Source organism: Eucyclogobius newberryi, unplaced genomic scaffold (genome assembly GCF_026437365.1).
Source record: "Eucyclogobius newberryi isolate DKJ021-1_F unplaced genomic scaffold, fEucNew1.0.hap1 SCAF_22, whole genome shotgun sequence".
In the NCBI taxonomy this organism is placed as follows: Eukaryota; Metazoa; Chordata; class Actinopteri; order Gobiiformes; family Gobiidae; genus Eucyclogobius; species Eucyclogobius newberryi.
The window spans coordinates 25,066,567-25,088,363 of record NW_027315857.1 but is presented as its reverse complement, the minus strand read 5'-3'; the positions used below and the strand labels follow the sequence as shown (position 1 = coordinate 25,088,363).

General features: G+C 50.5%; 2 protein-coding genes across 3 annotated transcripts in view; one reads left to right on the top strand and one right to left on the bottom strand.

The window, feature by feature from the left end:
• ripk3 (receptor-interacting serine-threonine kinase 3) overlaps window positions 1-1,360 on the bottom strand; it is a 28,600-nt gene extending 27,240 nt beyond the window's left edge. Inside the window, exon 1 of the mRNA XM_072458823.1 lies at window positions 1,266-1,360. The gene's annotated coding sequence lies outside the window, so the exon portion shown is untranslated. The remainder of the gene's footprint in view (window positions 1-1,265) is intronic.
• A 4,114-nt stretch (window positions 1,361-5,474) lies between these two features.
• Window positions 5,475-19,847, top strand: khnyn (KH and NYN domain containing). Of its 2 annotated transcripts, none has more exons than XM_072458802.1 (9): window positions 5,475-5,563; window positions 11,133-11,393; window positions 14,128-14,262; window positions 15,545-17,109; window positions 17,580-17,710; window positions 17,897-17,988; window positions 18,572-18,679; window positions 18,761-18,862; window positions 19,486-19,734. In XM_072458802.1, the coding sequence occupies exons 2-9, from the start codon at window positions 11,172-11,174 to the stop codon at window positions 19,627-19,629; spliced, it is 2,499 nt and encodes an 832-aa protein (XP_072314903.1). In that variant the 5' UTR covers window positions 5,475-5,563; window positions 11,133-11,171; the 3' UTR covers window positions 19,630-19,734. The 2 variants fall into 2 exon arrangements, with proteins under 2 accessions (XP_072314903.1, XP_072314902.1); XM_072458801.1 differs by having other exon boundaries at window positions 5,477-5,563; window positions 17,892-17,988; window positions 19,486-19,847.
• Window positions 19,848-21,797: the final 1,950 nt, after the last annotated feature.

The window sequence follows — 21,797 nt, the reverse complement described above, 5'->3', positions numbered from 1 at the left end:
AAATATTCAGACAAATGTAACAACTTTCATGAGACTTTTATCATTTCATGTGAACCAGAAGAGATGATGTATTATAAAAAACACACTTACGACATATAAAAAATCATAATTAAAGTTCTCTCGCTTGTGTCTTTGAAACCCTTTTTTAATACATTTGTTTGGTCCCGGTTTAGTTCTATTGTCGACCAAGTTTAGACCGGAGATGGAAAGTAAATACACAATTTGAACATGAATTTGACACATTTAAGTTTTTTTAATTCCTCAAAAGAGTCAAAGTTGAAATGTCATCGTAGTAGCTGTAAAAGTAGAAGCAACAATAGCTGTAGCACTGAAAATAACTAGGGATTTGATAGTTGTAGTAACTTATAGCACAATATTTACCCATTAACCTTAATCACAATCACATTTCCCCCCAAATGAACCCACAACAATCACAACCCTGTGACTGGGCCCCGTCCAGGTGAAGTCACTGGGTTTAACTGCAGTCTCTCGTGACCTTTAACCCGAACGAGCGCTAGGAGATGAATGAATGAACCCACAACAAAACATTCTGAAGCAAACAGAAACAATAACAGTTGTAGCGCTAAAAATAACTGTATTCTGTATTCATGTCAGTCATGTTTAGTCCAAGATTAGTCCAAGTTTAGTCCAAGTTTAGTCCAAGTTTAGATCAAGTTTAGACCAAGTTTAGACCAAGTTTAGACCAAGTTTAGACCAAGTTTAGTCCAAGTTTACACCAAGTTTACACCAAGTTTAGTCCAAGTTTAGATCAAGTTTAGACCAAGTTTAGACCAAGTTTAGACCAAGTTTAGTCCAAGTTTACACCAAGTTTACACCAAGTTTAGTCCAAGTTTACACCAAGTTTACACCAAGTTTAGTCCAAGTTTAGATCAAGTTTACACCAAGTTTACACCAAGTTTAGTCCAAGTTTAGACCAAGTTTAGTCCAGGTTTAAACCAAGTTTAGACCAAGTTTAGATCAAGTTTAGTCCAAGTTTAGTCCAGGTTTACACCAAGTTTACACCAAGTTTAGTCCAAGTTTAGACCAAGATTAGACCAAGTTTTAAAGTGATTCACACTTGACCATCTAGAGTAATGTCAGTAAAAACATATTTATAAAAGTAGAATTAGTCAAATTCTGCTTGTTCTGTATGTCCAGGTCAAGTGTATGTCACTCTGAGCAGCCGCGATCACAATGAGCACGACTTTTATGAACGGAGCCAAACTAAAGCAGGACTATTCAAATCAGAATTCAAATGAACTCACCGCGTTTGGGTCCTGTGTGCGGCGAGTTTCCACGGTTTGTGCGAGCGAAGCGACAGAAGCAGAAGTGAAAGGAACAGGAAGAAGAGCTGCCCCGATGACTCTGTGAAACTGTCGTAATCTGGTACAAGTGTGAGGCAACAGGGGGCGGGGCCGAGAACAAGTGTGAGGCAACGGGGGGCAGGGCCGAGAACAAGTGTGAGGCAACGGGGGCGGGGCCGAGAACAAGTGTGAGGCAACGGGGGGCAGGGCCGAGAACAAGGGTGAGGCAACGGGGGCGGGGCCGAGAACAAGGGTGAGGCAACGGGGGCGGGGCCGAGAACAAGTGTGAGGCAACGGGGGGCAGGGCCGAGAACAAGGGTGAGGCAACGGGGGCGGGGCCGAGAACAAGGGTGAGGCAACGGGGGGCGGGGCCGAGAACAAGGGTGAGGCAACGGGGGGCGGGGCCGAGAACAAGGGTGAGGCAACGGGGGGCAGGGCCGAGAACAAGGGTGAGGCAACGGGGGGCGGGGCCGAGAACAAGTGTGAGGCAACGGGGGGCAGGGCCGAGAACAAGGGTGAGGCAACGGGGGCGGGGCCGAGAACAAGGGTGAGGCAACGGGGGGCGGGGCCGAGAACAAGTGTGAGGCAACTGGGGGCGGGGCCGAGAACAAGGGTGAGGCAACGGGGGGCGGGGCCGAGAACAAGGGTGAGGCAACGGGGGGCGGGGCCGAGAACAAGGGTGAGGCAACGGGGGGCGGGGCCGAGAACAAGGGTGAGGCAACGGGGGCGGGGCCGAGAACAAGGGTGAGGCAACGGGGGGCGGGGCCGAGAACAAGTGTGAGGCAACGGGGGGCGGGGCCGAGAACAAGGGTGAGGCAACGGGGGGCGGGGCCGAGAACAAGGGTGAGGCAACGGGGGGCGGGGCCGAGAACAAGGGTGAGGCAACGGGGGGCGGGGCCGAGAACAAGTGTGAGGCAACGGGGGGCGGGGCCGAGAACAAGGGTGAGGCAACGCGGGGCGGGGCCGAGAACAAGGGTGAGGCAACGGGGGGCGGGGCCGAGAACAAGGGTGAGGCAACGGGGGGCGGGGCCGAGAACAAGGGTGAGGCAACGGGGGGCAGGGCCGAGAACAAGGGTGAGGCAACGGGGGGCGGGGCCGAGAACAAGTGTGAGGCAACGGGGGGCAGGGCCGAGAACAAGGGTGAGGCAACGGGGGCGGGGCCGAGAACAAGGGTGAGGCAACGGGGGGCGGGGCCGAGAACAAGTGTGAGGCAACTGGGGGCGGGGCCGAGAACAAGGGTGAGGCAACGGGGGGCGGGGCCGAGAACAAGGGTGAGGCAACGGGGGGCGGGGCCGAGAACAAGGGTGAGGCAACGGGGGGCGGGGCCGAGAACAAGGGTGAGGCAACGGGGGCGGGGCCGAGAACAAGGGTGAGGCAACGGGGGGCGGGGCCGAGAACAAGTGTGAGGCAACGGGGGGCGGGGCCGAGAACAAGGGTGAGGCAACGGGGGGCGGGGCCGAGAACAAGGGTGAGGCAACGGGGGCGGGGCCGAGAACAAGTGTGAGGCAACGGGGGGCGGGGCCGAGAACAAGGGTGAGGCAACGCGGGGCGGGGCCGAGAACAAGGGTGAGGCAACGGGGGGCGGGGCCGAGAACAAGGGTGAGGCAACGGGGGGCGGGGCCGAGAACAAGTGTGAGGCAACGGGGGGCGGGGCCGAGAACAAGGGTGAGGCAAAGGGGGGCGGGGCCGAGAACAAGGGTGAGGCAAAGGGGGGCGGGGCCGAGAGCCTGTGGACCCTTTGAACCGCCGTCAATCAAAAACAAGCTCAATTCCAATCTGGAGGCAAAAGTGAAGCGGGAAATTGTGCGATTTCACTGGGATTAAGCTCAGAAGGTCGTGCACTTTTTGTCAACGTGACACAAGGTTTTATAAAACAGTTTTATAAGAGCTTTTCTATAAGAGTGTTATTTTTTTAAAGTTTTTTTATAAATTATCTTTTTTTATTGTTTCATTCTGTACCTGCTTTATGTTGCAACACTGGAATTTCCCCATTGTGGGACAAATAAAGGCGTATCTTATGACGAAGGAGAAATCATGATTTTTAGGTTTTACCAGATAAAACACTCCGGTTTACCAAGTATTTTATATTACATTTTAATTACATTTTAACTGAATTTGATCACACATCTATTACATACTTATCATCAGTCACCGTCCTTTATTTTAAGAAAGTTCACATTTACAAGGTACAAAAAACACAGCGTCATGACACACATTTATCTGTTCCTCCCGGGAAAGATCTAAATAAAGAGGAGTTTGTGAACGTAAACCCCCCAAAAACATACTAATTGTTTAAAAATCATATTAAATCATTGTATAATATTGCAACTCAATAAAAGAAAACATGTATTAAACATAACCCATCATGGACATAAAACGGTGTGAGACAAGGAGCATCCCCAGTTAGTGTAAACACATGGTGGGATGTAGTAATCAGATTCTGGAAAAAGTCTAGGAGTCTTGTCACTATCAGAGTTAGATTCGTGTTTGGCAGAGTAATAGCGTATGTAATCAGGGTCAAAAGATAAGCAGGTTGTCTAGTAAGAGCAGATGCAATCAAGCGTTCTATAAGTGATCTAAGACAGCATAGCATCCAATCATAATCAATACACAGGCAATAACAATAATGGTGAAAAACAGAAACAGTGCCACCCCAAGGCCCAAAGATGTGGTATAACCAGGGAGACCACAAGGGGCAAGGGTGGTGGTAGATGATTCTGGCTTGACATGTGTTGGCTCATATTCATCATTTGAGGTCTTTGAAATTGGCCATGTTGGTTTGGGGCCATTTGGCGTTGACCTCTTTGTGTTTGCCCTATGGGGCAGTCTCGAACCCAATGTCCAGTTCCAAAGCAGTTTAAGCATTGATCAGGAGTCACGCTGAACCTGTTTTGTCCTCTTCCAGCTCCTGCCCCACGTCCTCTTCCATGAGAGAATGTGTTACGTTCACGTCCTTGATTGTAGATGATTTCTGAAGCAGATGTGTTGTTCTTTGGTCCTGTGGCGGATGGGACGGCCTGTGGTTGTGTCATAGTGGGTTGTACTTGTCCCAGGACCATTTTAACCGCCATAGCAATCTGTTGGGCACTGTCTGACACTGGATTATCTTCTGTTGCCGCAGCCATTACCTTGGCAGACTTATTTTGCTTCTTTTTATCATTCACCTCTTCTTGGAGCTTTTTGAGTTGTAATTTGATCTTTGCCATTTTCATTTTTTCCATATCCTAATTTCGTCATCCTCATTTTCCTCATCCTCAGTTATAGTTTCAGGAGGACAGGCGGCGGCTCCGTCTGACTGCACGTTATAGTTTCAGGAGGACAGGCGGCGGCTCCGTCTGACTGCACGTTATAGTTTCAGGAGGACAGGCGGCGGCTCCGTCTGACTGCACGTTATAGTTTCAGGAGTCTGACTCAGGTAAAGATCATTCTGAAAGATTGAAACGACACGTCATTTCAGTCGCGCTGTAAAAACAAGAGGAAAGAGAAAACCCACGCGCTGGAAATCCCCACTCGCTTTTCTGGGACTCTTACAGCAGCATTATCACTCTGGAACTCGCTCTCTCTGTCACAGATTTGTATTTGACTTTATTGGTATCATGAAAAGGGCCAATAATGAAAAGGACCTATGGTGAAAAGGACCTATGGTGAAAAGGACCTATGGTGAAAAGGACCTATGGAGAAAAGGACCTATGGTGAAAAGGACCTATGGAGAAAAGGACCTATGGTGAAAAGGACCTATGGTGAAAAGGACCTATGGTGAAAAGGGCCCATTGAATACTTCACTTCTCGGCTGTGGTAACGTGGCCTTGTGTTAAACGTGTTAAACATTGCTTGTTTTTGCTTGTCTGTTGTTGTTACTATATTATATATATTTCGATCTTGTTTCATATCGTCATCGTTAAAGCTACAATAATAATACTTGTATTTGACACTCCAGGGGCTCCGTACCTCCTGACGCAACTGCGGCTCACGCGGAGCTCGCTTTAGTTTCGCTTTTAACTCCAGACATTTCCCTTTTGTGCTGGATTATTTGTCCATCTTCGGCTTCCTTTGGCCGCTCACGTCTTTTTGCCGCCGCGTCGTGTGAAAAGTCGTTGTTTTTCGTTGCTTCCGGGGCCGAACTTTGGCCGCTCACGCGCGCGCGCCGCACGTACGTAACGTAACAATGTTGTTGTTTGTGATTGCGGAAGTGGCAGAAATGTGAGCGCGAGACGTGCGACGCTCGGGAAAAGCAAACTTTGGAGCTAAACTCGGTCAAAGTAAGTCAACAACACCGACAAAGCGCGTTTTTGGCCGCGACGCCGAGTTTAATCCGCGTTTTGCGCCCGAAAATCTGACGTTGTGTCGTGTTTTGGTGCGTTTAGGCGTAAACTGGAGGCGCTACGTGCTTTGCGTAAAAGGCCTTTCCAAATGCGTGACTGATAATTCACTTTTCAGAGGCAAAATTACGACTTTATCACTGCGCATTTGTTGAATTTTGTCCTTGGGTGAAAACGATCCGTGTCGATATCTTTACAATTGTCTTTAAACTACGGCAGGAATTCGAATAAAAAGTCTGAAAGTTCAAAAATGCCAGTCAATTTTCAATATTTAACTGTGATCAGAGCTAAATATTGAGCTTTTTAAGTCTTTATAACCAACAGTTTTGAATTTCTAGTGTGGAAATGTTAGTTACTTTTGCTTTTCTATTACAAAAAAACGTAAACAATGTGTATTTCTAGCGTCAGACTTGTATCTGAGCTTCTTAAAAAGTCTAATTTATGGTAAAGTTTGTCACATCTGCAGGTAAAAGGTAAAACTGTTGTGTGGGATTGACATTTCTGTAAATATTTGCCCAGTAAAACCTAAAACTCATGATTTTGGCTTTGTCATAATCATAAATTCTTGCATCATCGCATAACAAATCAACAAATAATGTTAAATTCAATGTTAAATGTGTTCAAACCAGTGTCTGAGGGATTTTAATTTAGAAACATTTTGATTGAAACGTTACTCCAGCACAAGTAAAAGTAAAAGTACCTCAGTCAAATGAATACTTAAAGGAGACGTATTGTGCTTTTTTCTGACGTATTGAACTCCAAACATAAGACGATCACATTTTTCCATCGTAAACTGAAAAGCTCCTTAAACGACTTGTTGTCGTCGTGGTGATCGGGTTTGACTGAGAAACAAAAAGGGGGAAAGTCTTTGCTGCTGCGCACTTCCTGTAAACCGCTGTAAATCAGCGTTTAGCCAGTGGCGTGACGGTGTTTGTGCTGAACGTTTAAATCTCTTCCTCGTGCGACGTTCTGTGCCCACGAACGACCTCGAACCGACGTTTAGCACCGGTTTTATCTTTAAATCTTGAACGCTTTCGCTTTAATCGCTTCAGTTATATTTAAAAAATGTATTTACACGTTCATGGCTTAATGCATTAGTCGAAATCAAAACTTAACGGACACAAAAACAAGACAAAATCGAGGCTTATTTATACAGACTGAGGACAATTTTGAATAAAAATGTAGCTTTTTCAACGTTTTTATTTGATAAAAAACAAAATGGCATCTATATAGATCTTTTTCTCTTTTGAAATGTTATACAAACAAAACAAATAAAACACGAGCCAGAAATGATAAGAAAAGTGCTCAGGGACAAACAAAAGACATAAGACAAAATGGTGAAAATAATAAAATAAAAGTCTTGTTTAGTCCAAAGTTTTTCAGATTTTTCCATTTTCAAATTGAGTCCAAATGTCGGTTTTGCCATTTGTCTAAGATAAGATAAGATAAGATAAGATATTCCTTTATTGTCCCACATGGGGAATTTTCATTGGTGCAACGCAGGTAGATACAGAGGTAGATACAGAAGAACAGATCACTTATAGGAAGTCTGAAAAACACTTTCAGTAGAAGATCTCCTATAAATAAATAAAAACTCCCATAGACAAATAAATAAATAAATACATAAATACCATTGCATGTGATCACGACAGTAATTGCACATGAATATGTCACGACAGCACATAGATTGCACATGAATTGCACATGAATTCCAACAGCATTTGCACATATGACAGAATTGCACATCAGTATTAGGTTAGGTCAGTATTGCGAGTGTTCAGTACTAACAGTTTTTGTTATAAAGTCTGACAGCAGCAGGAAGGAAAGACCTACGGAACCTTTCCTTCGCACATCGAGGGTGGATCAGTCTCTCACTGAAGCTGCTCTCCAGAGCGGAGAGAGTGTCCTGCAGGGGGTGACACTCATGGTCCAGCATAGATGTGAATCTAGCCAGGACCCTCCTGTCCCCCACCTCCTGCACCGAGTCCAGAGCACAGCCCAGGACGGAGCTGGACTTCTTGATGACTCTGTCCAGCCTCTTCCTTTCCCTCTCTGTGATGCTGCTGCTCCAGCAGGCCACACCGTACAGGAGGGCTGATGCCACCACAGAGTCGTAGAAGGTCTTCAGGAGTGGCCCTGTCACTCCAAAAGAGTCTCCTCAGGAGGTAGAGCCGACTCTGGCTCTTCCTGTACAGTGCGTCTGTGTTATGAGTCCAGTCCAGTTTGTGGTTCAGATGAACACCCAGGTACTTGTATGAGTCCACTCTCTCAATGTCCCGTCCCTGGATGTTCACTGGTGAGGGGGCAGTGGGGTGGCGTCTGCGGAAATCCACCACCATCTCCTTGGTCTTCCCCGCGTTGATGAGGAGGTGGTTCCGCTGACACCAGTCCACAAAGTCCTGCGCCAGTCCTCTGTACTCCGCGTCATCGTCGTCCGTGATGAGTCCGATGATGGCAGAGTCGTCAGAGAACTTCTGCAGGACACAGCTGTCCGTGTCATGTCTGAAGTCTGCAGTGTAAAGGGTGAAGAGAAAGGGCGCGAGGACAGTGCCCTGGGGCGCGCCCACACTGCAGGTCCGAGTGTCAGACACACAGTTCCGGGCTCTCACAAACTGGGGTCGGTCTGTGAGGTAGTCCAGGATCCACTCTGCCAGGTCATACTCCACACCAGCCGTCTCCAGCTTGTCCCTCAGGAGCAGCGGCTGGATGGTGTTGAAGGCGCTGGAAAGATCGAAGAACAGAATCCTCACAGAGCTGCCAGGCTTTTCCAGGTGAGAGAGAGAGCGGTGCAGCAGGGAGATGACGGCGTCCTCCACTCCGATGCCAGACCGATATGCAAACTGCAGCGGGTCCATGGCTGAGCTCACGGTGGAGCGGAGGTGGTCCAGGACCAGCCGCTCCAGTGTCTTCATCAGGTGGGACGTGAGAGCCACTGGCCTGAAGCTGTTGAGGTCTTTGGGGCGCGGTGTCTTAGGCACAGGTACCAGACAGGAGGTCTTCCAGACCTGTGGTACCACCCTCAGCTTCAGGCTCATGTTGAAGACATGCTCCATAACTCCACACAGTTCATCTGCGCAGGACTTAAGGAGCCTGGGGCTGATGCCGTCAGGTCCTGCTGCCTTCCTCACTTTAATCCTCTTCAGCTCACTCCTCACCTGTGCTGCTGTGACAGTCAGTGGTTGGCAGGGGGACCGTGTGCTGGGGGGATGGGTGAGTCCAGGCGAAGTGGGGAGCCGATGGTCCGGGGCAGATAAGCGAAGAGGAACAGATGCAGGGCATTGTCCAGCTGTGGAAGAAGGAGCATGCAGCTGTGCAGGGGGAGGGGCGGGTGACCGATCAAACCTCAAGAAGTGAGCATTTAAATCATTCACCCACTGTAGATCCCCCTCTGTCTGGGCAGGGGGGATTTTGAAGCCCGAGATGGTTTTCAGGCTCCTCCACACTCCCTGAATGTTCTTTTGCTGCAGCTGCTCCTCCATCCTCCTCTTGTAGCCGGCCTCAGCCTGCCTGATCTTCCTCCTCAGCTCCTTCTGCACAGTCCTCAGCTCCTCCTTGTTCCCTGACCTGAAGGCTCTCTTCTTCTCCTTCAGCAGAGCCTTCAGTTCACGGTTAATCCATGGCTTGTTGTTTGGAAAACACCGCACCGTCCGGGAGGGAACAATGTTCTCAAAACAGAAGTTGATGTAGTCCGTGATGCACTCTGTGATGGTGTTGATGTCCTCCCCATGTGGGTCATAAAGCTCAGTCCAGACAGTGGTGCTGAAGCAGTCCCTCAGAGCCTCCTCGCTCTCAGCAGACCACATCCTCACCTCACGGGACACCACAGGCTGCCTGCGCACGATGGGTTCATACACAGGCCTCAGATGTACAAGGTTGTGGTCCGAGCTGCCCAGGGGAGGGAGGGGGGAAGAGGAATAAGCCTCCTTGGTGTTGGCAAAAAACAAGTCCAATGTTCTATTCTCTCTGGTGGGGCAGGTAACATACTGGGTGTATGTTGGTAGAACAGAAGAGGGAGAAGCGTGGTTAAAGTCACCAGAGATGAGGAAGAGAGCCTGTGGATGCTGTGTCTGATGTCTGTTCCGATGTCAGTCCAGTCCTCCATCGTTTGTGACCTTTGTGTCGTCTGTTTCTTTGTGACGGCCTTTTTTCCTGCAAAGTACTTTCCAAATGTATATTTCAAAAGTGTCCATGTATTGTGTCCACGGCAGGAGTTTTGAGGCCCAAGTTCATAGTTCTTAAGTGGGATGTCAACGTCAACTTATTTTGCGCCTTTTTGTCGACGAATCAAACGACAGGAACAGTTTTTAATCGATCAGGAATTCCTTTAGTCGACTTCAGCTCTAAAAACATGACTTTTAGTTTTTTATGTGAGGTTTGATTGTCAGACGCACGTGAAATGTCAGCGACATGAATCACATCAGTGCAGAAATGTCACTTATGTCACTTTATACCATTTATTTGAAAGTTTTTTTTTTTATTGTTAATCTGCTCTTTTTGTAGTTCTTTTTTTTTAACCACCAATATTATCTGAAATGTCCAAATCCACTTTATTTATGTTTCACTTTTGATAAACGGAACTGCTTCCAAAGTGCTGCGCAGACACAAAACCTACAACAAAATGAAAGGTTTCACCGTAAAATCAGCAAATCAGAGCAAAAAAAAACGCAATAAACGAGTAAAAACACAGAAAAGTGCTTAAAGATCGGATAAAAGTGGGTCTCAGTAACGCAGTTTTTTATTTGTTGGTTTTAGACTGTGAGGGGCCCCCAGCGTCTACCGCGTTTACCGTATTTTCCGGACTATAAGTCGCACCAGCCAAAAAAATGCATAATAGAGAAGAAAAAAACTACTTTTTGGGGGGAAATGTATTTGATCAAATCCAGGACCAAGAACAGACATTTCATCTGTAAATGCAGTTTAAAATAATAACAGATGAGAGAACATGGTGAATAGGTGTACGTATGCTAACGCTAACACCTTCAGCTACATGACGTATGCTAACGCTAACACCTTCAGCTACATGACGTATGCTAACGCTAACACCTTCAGCTACATGACGTATGCTAACGCTAACACCTTCAGCTACATGACGTATGCTAACGCTAACACCTTCAGCTACATGACGTATGCTAACGCTAACACCTTCAGCTACATGACGTATGCTAACGCTAACACCTTCAGCTACATGAGGCACAGACAGAACTGTGGTAAGTGTCTGGTATGTTAACGTAACATATGAACAGTTATTCAGATAACTATAGCATAAAGAACATGCTAACAAGTTTAGCAAAGCATCAGTTTTACCCCAAATCACTAAATCCACTGAATTCTTCTTCCTCTGTGTCACTTCTAAACAACTCCACAAACTCCAGAGGTAGAGGAAGCCGTGCAAAGACGCGAAAGTCGGCGAAATGTTGGCCTGTTTTCTGGTTCCAGTGAAAAACACGCGCTGCAGAACGTTGGATGTTAAATATTTGCACTTCGACCATTTCCTCGTCTGTCTTCCCAGGATGTTCCGCCGCTGAACTCGCCGGCTCTCGGACACAAAATGGACAGCGACCACTCCGGCGATGACCCTGGCGAGCGCGCGGTGGAGGACGAGTTTGCGTGCCCCGGGATGCTGCGCGGCTCGCTCACGTCGCTCCACGCCGCCGCCGAGCGCATCTTCAGGGTGCACTTCGCCATCGGCGCCGACCAGCCGCCGCGGGACGCCCACGGCCAGATCTGGCTGAAGCTGCGCGGGCTGAGCGCCGACGTCCAGGCGGCCAAGGTGAGACGCGCCGCGGCTGACCGTCGTTTTTGATTAAGCGAGTAGGCGGGCGAGTAGGCAGGCGAGTAGGCGGGCGAGTAGACGAGTAGGCGGGCGAGTAGACGAGTAGGCGGGCGAGTAGACGAGTAGGTGGGCGAGTAGACGAGTAGGCGGGCGAGTAGGTGGACGAGTAGGCAGGCGAGTAGACGAGTAGGCGGGCGAGTAGGCGAGTTGGCGGGCGAGTAGGCGGTCGAGTAGGCAGGTGAGTAGACGAGTAGGTGGGCGAGTAGACGAGTAGGCGGGCGAGTAGACGAGTAGGCGGGCCAGTAGACGAGTAGGCGGGCGAGTTGACGAGTAGGCGGGCGAGTTGACGAGTAGGCGGGCGAGTTGACGAGTAGGCGGGCGAGTTGACGAGTAGGCGGGCGAGTTGACGAGTAGGCGGGCGAGTTGACGAGTAGGCGGGCGAGTAGACGAGTAGGCGGGCCAGTAGACGAGTAGGCGGGCCAGTAGACAAGTAGGCGGGCCAGTAGACGAGTAGGCGGGCCGGTAGACGAGTAGGCGGGCCGGTAGACGAGTAGGCGGGCCGGTAGACGAGTAGGCGGGCCAGTAGACGAGTAGGCGGGCCAGTAGACGAGTAGGCGGGCCAGTAGGCGGGCCAGTAGACGAGTAGGCGGGCCAGTAGACGAGTAGGCGGGCCAGTAGACGGGCCAGTAGACGAGTAGGCGGCCCAGTAGACGAGTAGGCGGGCCAGTAGACGAGTAGGCGGGCCAGTAGACGAGTAGGCGGGCCAGTAGGCGGGTAAGATAATGACTGAAAAGCTTGTTATGACTTCTTCTGACCAATGACTTTCAAACTTAAACATGAGTTGCTTTTTCATGACTAAACGTGGCGTTGAGCTCGTAATCCTCGTCTGTGTCTGATGCTTTGTCTGACGAGACGTTTCCTCGTCAGGCCGGAGCAGGAATGTCAACGCTCCAAACCAAAATGAAAATCTGCTTATTCATGCGCAGCGTTGCCATGGCGTTGCATCAGCCAAAAGCAAAGAATCTGTTTCCATGACGTTTGAAACCGCATGAGTGAACAATGAAAGCTACAGTTAGGGAACACAAATATACCTCTTACATTTATTGTCTTATTAAATTTAACTACAGACAAAAACTGTGCCCTAAAATGAGAGTTAAGAGTGTAACCACGGTTCTATGAATTCCGTCTGACCGACAGAAGGAACTACCATATTTTCCGGACTATAAGTCTTTTTTCATAGTTTTGGCTGGCGTCCGACTTATAAACTTATACTCCGGAGTATTAGTATATAAGTATATAAGTGATGTTATTTGTTATTTTCACACTTTCAACTGCATTTCATACTCCAGTGCGACTTTTATATATGTTTTTTTTCTTCTCTATTATGCACTTTTTGGCCCGGTGCGACTTATACGCCAGTGTGCCCATCGCCGTATCAAAAGTTTGAAGCAGGATTGTATTGCCACAATAAAAAATTTCACAAGCAACGACGATATGTACAATATTTGCAAATGCATCATCAAAAACATTTCACGTTCGTAGCAGAAATAAGCACTGAAACGCCGCTAGAAAATACACGCAAAGATGCCAAAAATGTGATCGGACTGGAGGAAGGACTGGAGGTCGGACCGGAGGTCGAACCGGAGGTCGGACCGGAGGTCGGACCGGAGGTCGGACCGGAGGAAGGACCGGAGGTCGGACCGGAGGAGGGACCGGAGGAGGGACCGGAGGAGGGACCTTAGGAGGGACCTTAGGAGGGACAGGAGGTCGGACCGTAGGAGGGACCGGAGGAGGGACCGGAGGAGGGACCGGAGGCGGGACCGGAGGCGGGACCGGAGGCGGGACCGGAGGAGGGACCGGAGGAGGGACCGGAGGAGGGAAGGCCTGGAGGAAGGCGAGGAGGGAAGGCCTGGAGGAAGGCGAGGAGGGAAGGCCTGGAGGAAGGAAGGCCTGGAGGAAGGCCTGGAGGAAGGACTGGAGGAAGGCCTGGAGGAAGGACTGGAGGAAGGCCTGGAGGAAGTGTGTGGTTTTGGATGACTCTTACAGGAGGAATACTGATGACTCACGGAGGTAGCCAGCTCCAGCTTTGTGTGACGCTTGCCTCTGCTACAACAATAGACTTTATGACTTTATGAATTACGCTTTGTGCTGTTCTTTGGGCGTTTTTGTGTCATTGTTGTTGTGGAAGGTCTACACTTGGACCTGAACTGGACTGAATCACGTTGAAAGTCGCTCGTGGAGATTTTTAAACCGTGTCCCACGGCTGTGTGACGTTTGTCTTTATAATCCGGATCGCCAAACATGCCAAGTAATATTTAAAAAAACCTGTGTTAAGTGTCTGGTATGTTAACGTAACATATGAACAGTTATTCAGATAACTATAGCATAAAAAACATACTAACAAGTTTAGCAAAGCATCAGTTTTACCCCAAATCACTAAATCCATTGAATTCTTCTTCCTCTGTGTCACTTCTAAACAACTCCACAAACTCCAGAGGAAGAGGAAGTGCAGATTCTTCTTCTGCGTCGCTTAGAGCCTAGAGCGCCCTCTTGTGGCTGTCAGTGTGAAAATAACAAATAATATCACATATAAGTCACTCTGGAGTATAACTTGCACCCCGGACAAAACTATGAAAAAAGGTGTGACTTACAGTCCGGAAAATACGGTACATCTTTATCAGAAAAACTGTATATATGTTTAAAAAAAGCTTCCGTGGTGTTTTGTTTCCAGCTGTTTGTGAAAGGCGTGGTGAACCAGGAGGAGCAGCAGGAGGTGCCGTACCCCGCCGCGCTGCACTGCGTCTTCTGCGGCGCCCGCGGCCTCTTCATGGACTGCCTCATACGCAACACGTCTGCGCTCATCGTGGTACGTCCCGGCTCGTCCGTCCCGGCTCGTCTGTCCCGGCTCGTCCGTCCCGGCTCGTCTGTCCCGGCTCGTCCGTCCCGGCTCGTCTGTCCCGGCTCGTCCGTGGAAGCGCTCTATATGTCATCGCTCCACGTTAAAGGGGACGTACGAGGCCAAATCTACTTTCACGCTCTTTTTAACCCAGTTCCGAGCTGCAGTTGCTGTTTAGCTTCCTTCACACTCACTGTTTACAAGCTAGCTTGTCTTCTCCGCCGAGCCTCACAAAAACACTCGCTTAAAGATTTCTCACATTTGCGACGCATCAGGGACTTGTTCTGAGCGTTTCTGACTCGAAACGCCTTCATTAACTCTGCGTTTGCATTAGCGTATCGGGGTGAGCTAGCTTCTGTTTATTTCCCCATGGTTACTCCCTCTGATGGAGCACTGGATGGAACTCACAAGGTGGTTTTTAGTACAAACTTTAGCGTCAAAGCACAGGAACAAGAACAGGACAAAAACAACACATAAAGCATAATATTTGTCCTTGAAGCGCTGCACCACATGAAATAAGGAAGACTAAAAGTACATTATTGGCACATTTGAAAGTTGCTTCATGAATGAGTCATGAGGGTGAATCAGGGCAATCGTCACGGGCACAAAGTCAGTGTCTTATCAGTTCATACGAGGACACGCGCTTTTCATACGCTAACGGTATTTACTCTTCCTAAACGGAACCGTGTGTGTGGCTATACACACACGGTTCCGGCTCATGATCGCGGCTCGCGGCCTGTGATTGCGGCCTGTGATCGCGGCCTGTGATCGCGGCCCGTGTTCGCGGCTCGTGTTCGCGGCTCGTGTTCGCGTCTCGCGTTCGCGGCCCGCGTTCGCGGCCCGTGTTCGCGGCCTGTGTTCGCGGCCCGTGTTCGCGGCCCGTGTTCGCGGCCCGTGTTCGCGGCCCGTGTTCGCGGCCCGTGTTCGCGGCTCGTGTTCGCGGCCCGTGTTCGCGGCCCGTGTTCGCGGCTCGTGTTCGCGGCTCGTGTTCGCGTCTCGCGTTCGCGGCCCGCGTTCGCGGCTCGCGTTCGCGGCCCGTGTTCGCGGCCCGTGTTCGCGGCCCGTGTTCGCGGCCTGTGTTCGCGGCTCGTGTTCGCGGCCCGTGTTCGCGGCCCGTGTTCGCGGCCCGTGTTCGCGGCTCGTGTTCGCGGCCCGTGTTCGCGGCTCGTGTTTGCGGCTCGTGTTCGAGGCCCGTGATTGCGGCCCGTGATTGCGGCCTCTTTTCATGGCTCCTTTCTTCTTCCCGTTGCAGATCGGTTCTCCCGGCTGCCTGCTCATCTCGGGCCTGGTGGAGCCGGTGGTGCGAGCGTACTCGCTGATCACCGACCTGGTGGAGCGCTGCGACCCCTCCCAGCCCAGGCGCGGCGAGCCCCCCGGGGAGCGCGGCCTCGGCGAGTCCCTCGAGTCCCGGCGGGCCTTCAAAAACCTCGTGGAGCAGTGGGACGACCGGCACACGCTGGACCTGCTGGTACTGCCCGGCTCGGTCAAGGAGATCCTGTTGGAGTTGATCAGAGACGCTAGACTCGGCGACAACCCCCGGCCTCTGCAAACGGACGCGGCGAAGCAGGACGACGCGTGGGATCGAGCCGCCGCGTCGTTCGGGGACAGCGGCAGCAGGGGCGCGTCTGCCACTTTCCTCGATAGTTTCGGCGAATTGGGCGGAGCGAGACGAAGCCCGGAAGGCACCGAGGAGCGCTCGAAATCTCCGCAAGAAGTGGGCGAAGAAGAGGAATCGCTCGAAAAGGACGACATCGACGACGACGGCAAAAGGCAGTGGGCGCAGTTATCGGGAAGCAAGGAGTTTTGGCTTTTGTTGAAGTTTTTCACCGCCATGGGTTACACGGAAGACGTCGTTCAGCGCGTGCTGGCGAAGACGGGGCTCCAGGAAGCGTCGCAGATATTAGATTTAGTCCAGCAAGAGCAGGATCGGACGGACAGAGGGTTGAGAGACGGAGCGGATCCAACGCAAAGTGGCGCCAACGCAAAAGAGCTGAGGAATAAGCCGTGTGAGACCGAGCACAGGGAAGACGGAGCAAAAAGTCAAGCAATTTTAGGTACGAAACGGGAAACGATTAGCGGCGGGGAGTCGGGCGGCGCCATCGGAGGAGGAGGGTCGCGAGAGGAGGATTTCGTGCTCGGCGTGCTAAAGGAAGCGGCCGCCAGCTGTGGATACAACGAAAGGCACGTGACGGAAGTGTACAGCAAGCACCCCGAGCAGTCCATGCACGACATACTCAAAGAACTGCAGCGAAACGACTCCAAACCGAGCGGGTATCTGAAAGAGGGGCCCCGAGAAATGGACGACGTCATGGTCGAGGCCCCGAAAGTCGCCAAAGATAGAATGAATCGCGAAAACGCGGAAGGGAAAAGCGGGGTGCTGCCGAAGCGACAAAGCGATGACGACGACGCGATTTGGGTCGATAGGAGTCGAGCGCAAAAGGTGAAGCAGCATAAGAAACAAGACACGAACGGACCAAAACGGCAAAGTTTAGCTGACGATATACGCGGGCCGCCTCTGTCCAGTTACAACTCCAATAACGGCCCACATTTTGCGAACGGTCAGACTTCGAATCATGCAAATTACAGCGTGACGAGGCCGCAACCATCGCACGCGCGGAAGTTCGAGGCGGAGAACGGAAGCGATTGGTCAGCCACGCAGAGCAGGGACAGGCGGGGCCAGCAGGGGGCGGTGGTGGTGACCGGAGAGCAGAGGTTTTTGGAAGGACTCCACTCGCGCTTCGAGCTGCATCTGACCGACAGTCCGGGAAACGACAAACTCCGAAACATCGTGATCGACGGGAGCAACGTGGCCATGAGGTGAGAGTGTTCAACGAGTAAGAGTCTGTCCACTGAGGACAGTTGAACCTTTAATTCAAATCAAAAAGACTTTTAGTGAATTATTGAGGCAGAAAAGTCTCCATTGGTTGTTATTCTGTCTAAAAGTTCAGATTTAATCGATACTAAAACTACTCATTTGAGCAAAGATCGATCAAAGACAAACATTTGTTCAGATTATTACCATTAGCGCCAAATTAGCATAAATGCTAACAACCTCGTTGGACAGTAAAGCACCAAAAACATAGCAGATGACAACAAGTGATGGTCGGAGTGTGTTTTACACATTTACTAATCTGTGAACCAGTTTCACACCTGTTTCATCAAACCAGTTTCACACCAGTTTCAAACCAGTTTCACACCTGTTTCATCAAACCAGTTTCACACCAGTTTCAAACCAGTTTCACACCTGTTTCATCAAACCAGTTTCACACCAGTTTCCGTCCCCACAGTCACGGTCTGGGCATCTTCTTCTCGTGCCGGGGCATCGCTTTAGCTGTGCAGCACTTCTGGGATCGGGGACATCGACAGATCAGCGCTTTGGTGCCGCAGTGGAGGTCCAAGAGCGACCACCGGATCAAAGGTGCAGAGCATTTACACCCCGAGCATCACCTTTACAGGCTTCAGAGCGTGTTCACTCCTCTTTTTAGTGTTGTTTTTGCTGTGGAGAAATGCTGCAGTACAGTAGACCCGTGCAGTGACTGTCAGGGTCTCGTGTGGTGGTGCTGGTGGTGTTATTGTGGTGTTTGTGGTCCCCTCCGCAGAGCAGCACTACCTGACGGAGCTGAAGGAGCTGGGCATCGTGTCGTTCACCCCGTCCAGAGAAGTCCAGGGGAAAAGGATCAGCGCCTACGACGACAGGTGAAACGAGCCAATCACGTTCTGCTGAGGACGGCGGGCAGGGTCGGTGCAAGTCCAACGGGCGTTTAGTGGATTGTTTAGGCAGAAAATGTGGCTCTGGCTGAAAGCTGCGCCCCCTGCTGTCCACAAACATGAAGCGTCGACAGAAGTGTGGAAAATGAGATAAAACGTCTCTAAAACACGACGGGGAGCTCCATGGGACAGATGCAGAAGATAAATGTGGAAAATCAGTATTAAATTATTTATTTATATTCATTTTATACATTTATTTTAATATATATATTTTAATGTTATATTTATTTTATTTTAACAAATATTATTGATTTATTTTGATATATTTGATTTGTTTATTTTAATATATTTTATTTTTTTTATTTTTTTTTCCCAACCTGCTCAGTGACACAGTGAAAGAGTGCAAAGACCTCTGTTTTCAACACTCATATTTTAAGTTCTGTCCTGATGAAAATAAACACATAAATATCTCATTATTCTGCACAAAAGCATCTCCTTCTGCAGCAGCACAAACTAAACTCGAGCGTTCTGCAGTAACGACACGAGATCTAAACCTTCTGTGTCGTGTCAGGCTGATGCTGCAGCTCGCTCAGAAGACGCACGGCGTCATCGTCACCAACGACAACCTGCGCGACCTGTCCGACGAGTCTGCGGCCTGGACCGACATCATCAAGAAGCGGTCTGTGTCTCTGTCTCTGTCTCTGTCTCTGTCTCTGTCTGTCTGAGTGAGCGGCGGCTGAACACGTTCTGTCCTCCTCAGGCTGCTGCAGTACACCTTTGTGGGCGACCTCTTCATGGTCCCGGACGACCCGCTGGGACGAGGGGGGCCGCACCTGGACCAGTTCCTGTCCACGGAGATCAGGTGCGTCAAGGGGGGGCGGGGCAGAGATCATGTGCGTCAAGGGGCGGGGCAGAGATCATGTGCGTCAAGGGGCGGGGCAGAAATCAGGTGCGTCAGGGGGGCGGGGCAGAGATCAGGTGCGTCAGGGGGGCGGGGCAGAGATCATGTGCGTCAGGGGGGCGGGGCAGAGATCATGTGCGTCGGCGGGGCAGAGATCAGGTGCGTCAGGGGGGCGGGGCAGAGATCAGGTGCGTCAGGGGGGCGGGGCAGAGATCATGTGCGTCAGGGGGGCGGGGCAGAGATCATGTGCGTCGGCGGGGCAGAGATCAGGTGCGTCAGGGGGGCGGGGCAGAGATCATGTGTGTCGGCGGAGCAGAGATCAGGTGCGTCGGCGGGGCGGAGCAGAGATCAGGTGCGTCGGCGGGGCGGAGCAGAGATCAGGTGTGTCAGGGGGGCGGGGGTCTCTGCGCTGGGCTCGAACGTGTGCAGGACTCTACCGTATTTTCTGGAGTATAAGTCGCATCAGCCAAAAAAGGTATAGAGAAGAAAAAAACATATATAAGTCGCACTGGAGTATAAGTATAAGTATATAAGTATATACCGTTTGTGTTGTGCGTCCTGAACGCCTCTGTTCTCTCCATCAGGTCCCCAGACTCTGGCTACGCCTACGTCCCCGCCCCGTTCCCCGCCTCCAGGCCCCAGAACTACCGCGAGCGCTCACCGGGGGGCGCCGGCGGCAGGCGGGGGAAAGAGGGCGCGGCCTGGCCCATCGCGGGGGCGCGGCCTGAGCGGAGCCCGGAGGAGACGAGCCGTTTGAGGCGCGAGCTCGGCGCCGTGTTCCCCGGACAGGAGAACATGGTCACGCTGGTGCTGCAGAGCCACCCGAGCGAGACCGACATGAACGCTCTGTCTGCACTGCTGCTGGAGAACTGAAGCTTCACTGAGGCTTCATCTCTGTCTGCAATGCTGCTGGAGAACTGAAGCTTCACTGAGGCTTCACCGAGGCTTCATCTCTGTCTGCACTGCTGCTGGAGAACTGAAGCTTCACTGAGGCTTCACTGAGGCTTCATCTCTGTCTGCACTGCTGCTGGAGAACTGAAGCTTCACTGAGGCTTCACTGAGGCTTCATCTCTGTCTGCACTGCTGCTGGAGAACTGAAGCTTCACTGAGGCTTCACTGAGGCTTCATCTCTGTCTGCACTGCTGCTGGAGAACTGAGGCTTCACTGAGGCTTCACTGAGGCTTCACTGAGGCTTCATCTCTGTCTGCACTGCTGCTGGAGAACTGAAGCTTCACTGAGGCTTCACTGAGGCTTCATCTCTGTCTGCACTGCTGCTGGAGAACTGAGGCTTCACTGAGGCTTCACTGAGGCTTCATCTCTGTCTGCAGTGCTGCTGGAGAACTGAAGCTTCACTGAGGCTTCATCTCTGTCTGCAATGCTGCTGGAGAACTGAAGCTTCACTGAGGCTTCACCGAGGCTTCATCTCTGTCTGCACTGCTGCTGGAGAACTGAAGCTTCACTGAGGCTTCACTGAGGCTTCATCTCTGTCTGCACTGCTGCTGGAGAACTGAAGCTTCACTGAGGCTTCACTGAGGCTTCATCTCTGTCTGCACTGCTGCTGGAGAACTGAAGCTTCACTGAGGCTTCACTGAGGCTTCATCTCTGTCTGCACTGCTGCTGGAGAACTGAGGCTTCACTGAGGCTTCACTGAGGCTTCACTGAGGCTTCATCTCTGTCTGCACTGCTGCTGGAGAACTGAAGCTTCACTGAGGCTTCACTGAGGCTTCATCTCTGTCTGCACTGCTGCTGGAGAACTGAGGCTTCACTGAGGCTTCACTGAGGCTTCATCTCTGTCTGCAGTGCTGCTGGAGAACTGAAGCTTCACTGAGGCTTCATCTCTGTCTGCAATGCTGCTGGAGAACTGAAGCTTCACTGAGGCTTCACCGAGGCTTCATCTCTGTCTGCACTGCTGCTGGAGAACTGAAGCTTCATTGAGGCTTCACTGAGGCTTCATCTCTGTCTGCACTGCTGCTGGAGAACTGAAGCTTCACTGAGGCTTCACTGAGGCTTCATCTCTGTCTGCACTGCTGCTGGAGAACTGAGGCTTCACTGAGGCTTCACTGAGGCTTCATCTCTGTCTGCACTGCTGCTGGAGAACTGAGGCTTCACTGAGGCTTCACTGAGGCTTCACTGAGGCTTCATCTCTGTCTGCACTGCTGCTGGAGAACTGAAGCTTCACTGAGGCTTCACTGAGGCTTCATCTCTGTCTGCACTGCTGCTGGAGAACTGAAGCTTCACTGAGGCTTCATCTCTGTCTGCAATGCTGCTGGAGAACTGAAGCTTCACTGAGGCTTCACCGAGGCTTCATCTCTGTCTGCACTGCTGCTGGAGAACTGAAGCTTCACTGAGGCTTCACTGAGGCTTCACTGAGGCTTCATCTCTGTGTGCAGTGCTGCTGGAGAACTGAAGCTTCACTGAGGCTTCATCTCTCAAGCTCTAAAACGGCAGAACAAAAGTGTGAAACTGAAATGAAGCGTTAATGTTTAAACTGTAAAATGATGAGTCGATGTTCTAAAGTTCTACTTCGTCATATTTTGTGTTTGTTGCTCTGCAGCGACAAACTCAAATACTTTTAAAAAAGAACAAAAAATGAAATGATTTTTAGCAAAAACTGAAACGTGAGAAAACATTTTTCAACAGTTTTAACATTGAACAGTTTCAGTGTTTCATCATTTGAAGCTCGTCTTTCTTCACAATATCAATATAAATCTGTTTTACTTTTCACAGATCCATCTCAAAATCTGCTCAAATTCACACATTTAATATTTGACCTCGTTTAAAAAGACTTAAATTCAGAAAATGGGTCTCGTTTTGAGCCGTTTTGAGCCGTTTTGTGCCGTTTTGTGCCGCTCCTGGAGGAATCAACGTCTTTTAAATGAAGTAATTTTAACGTTTT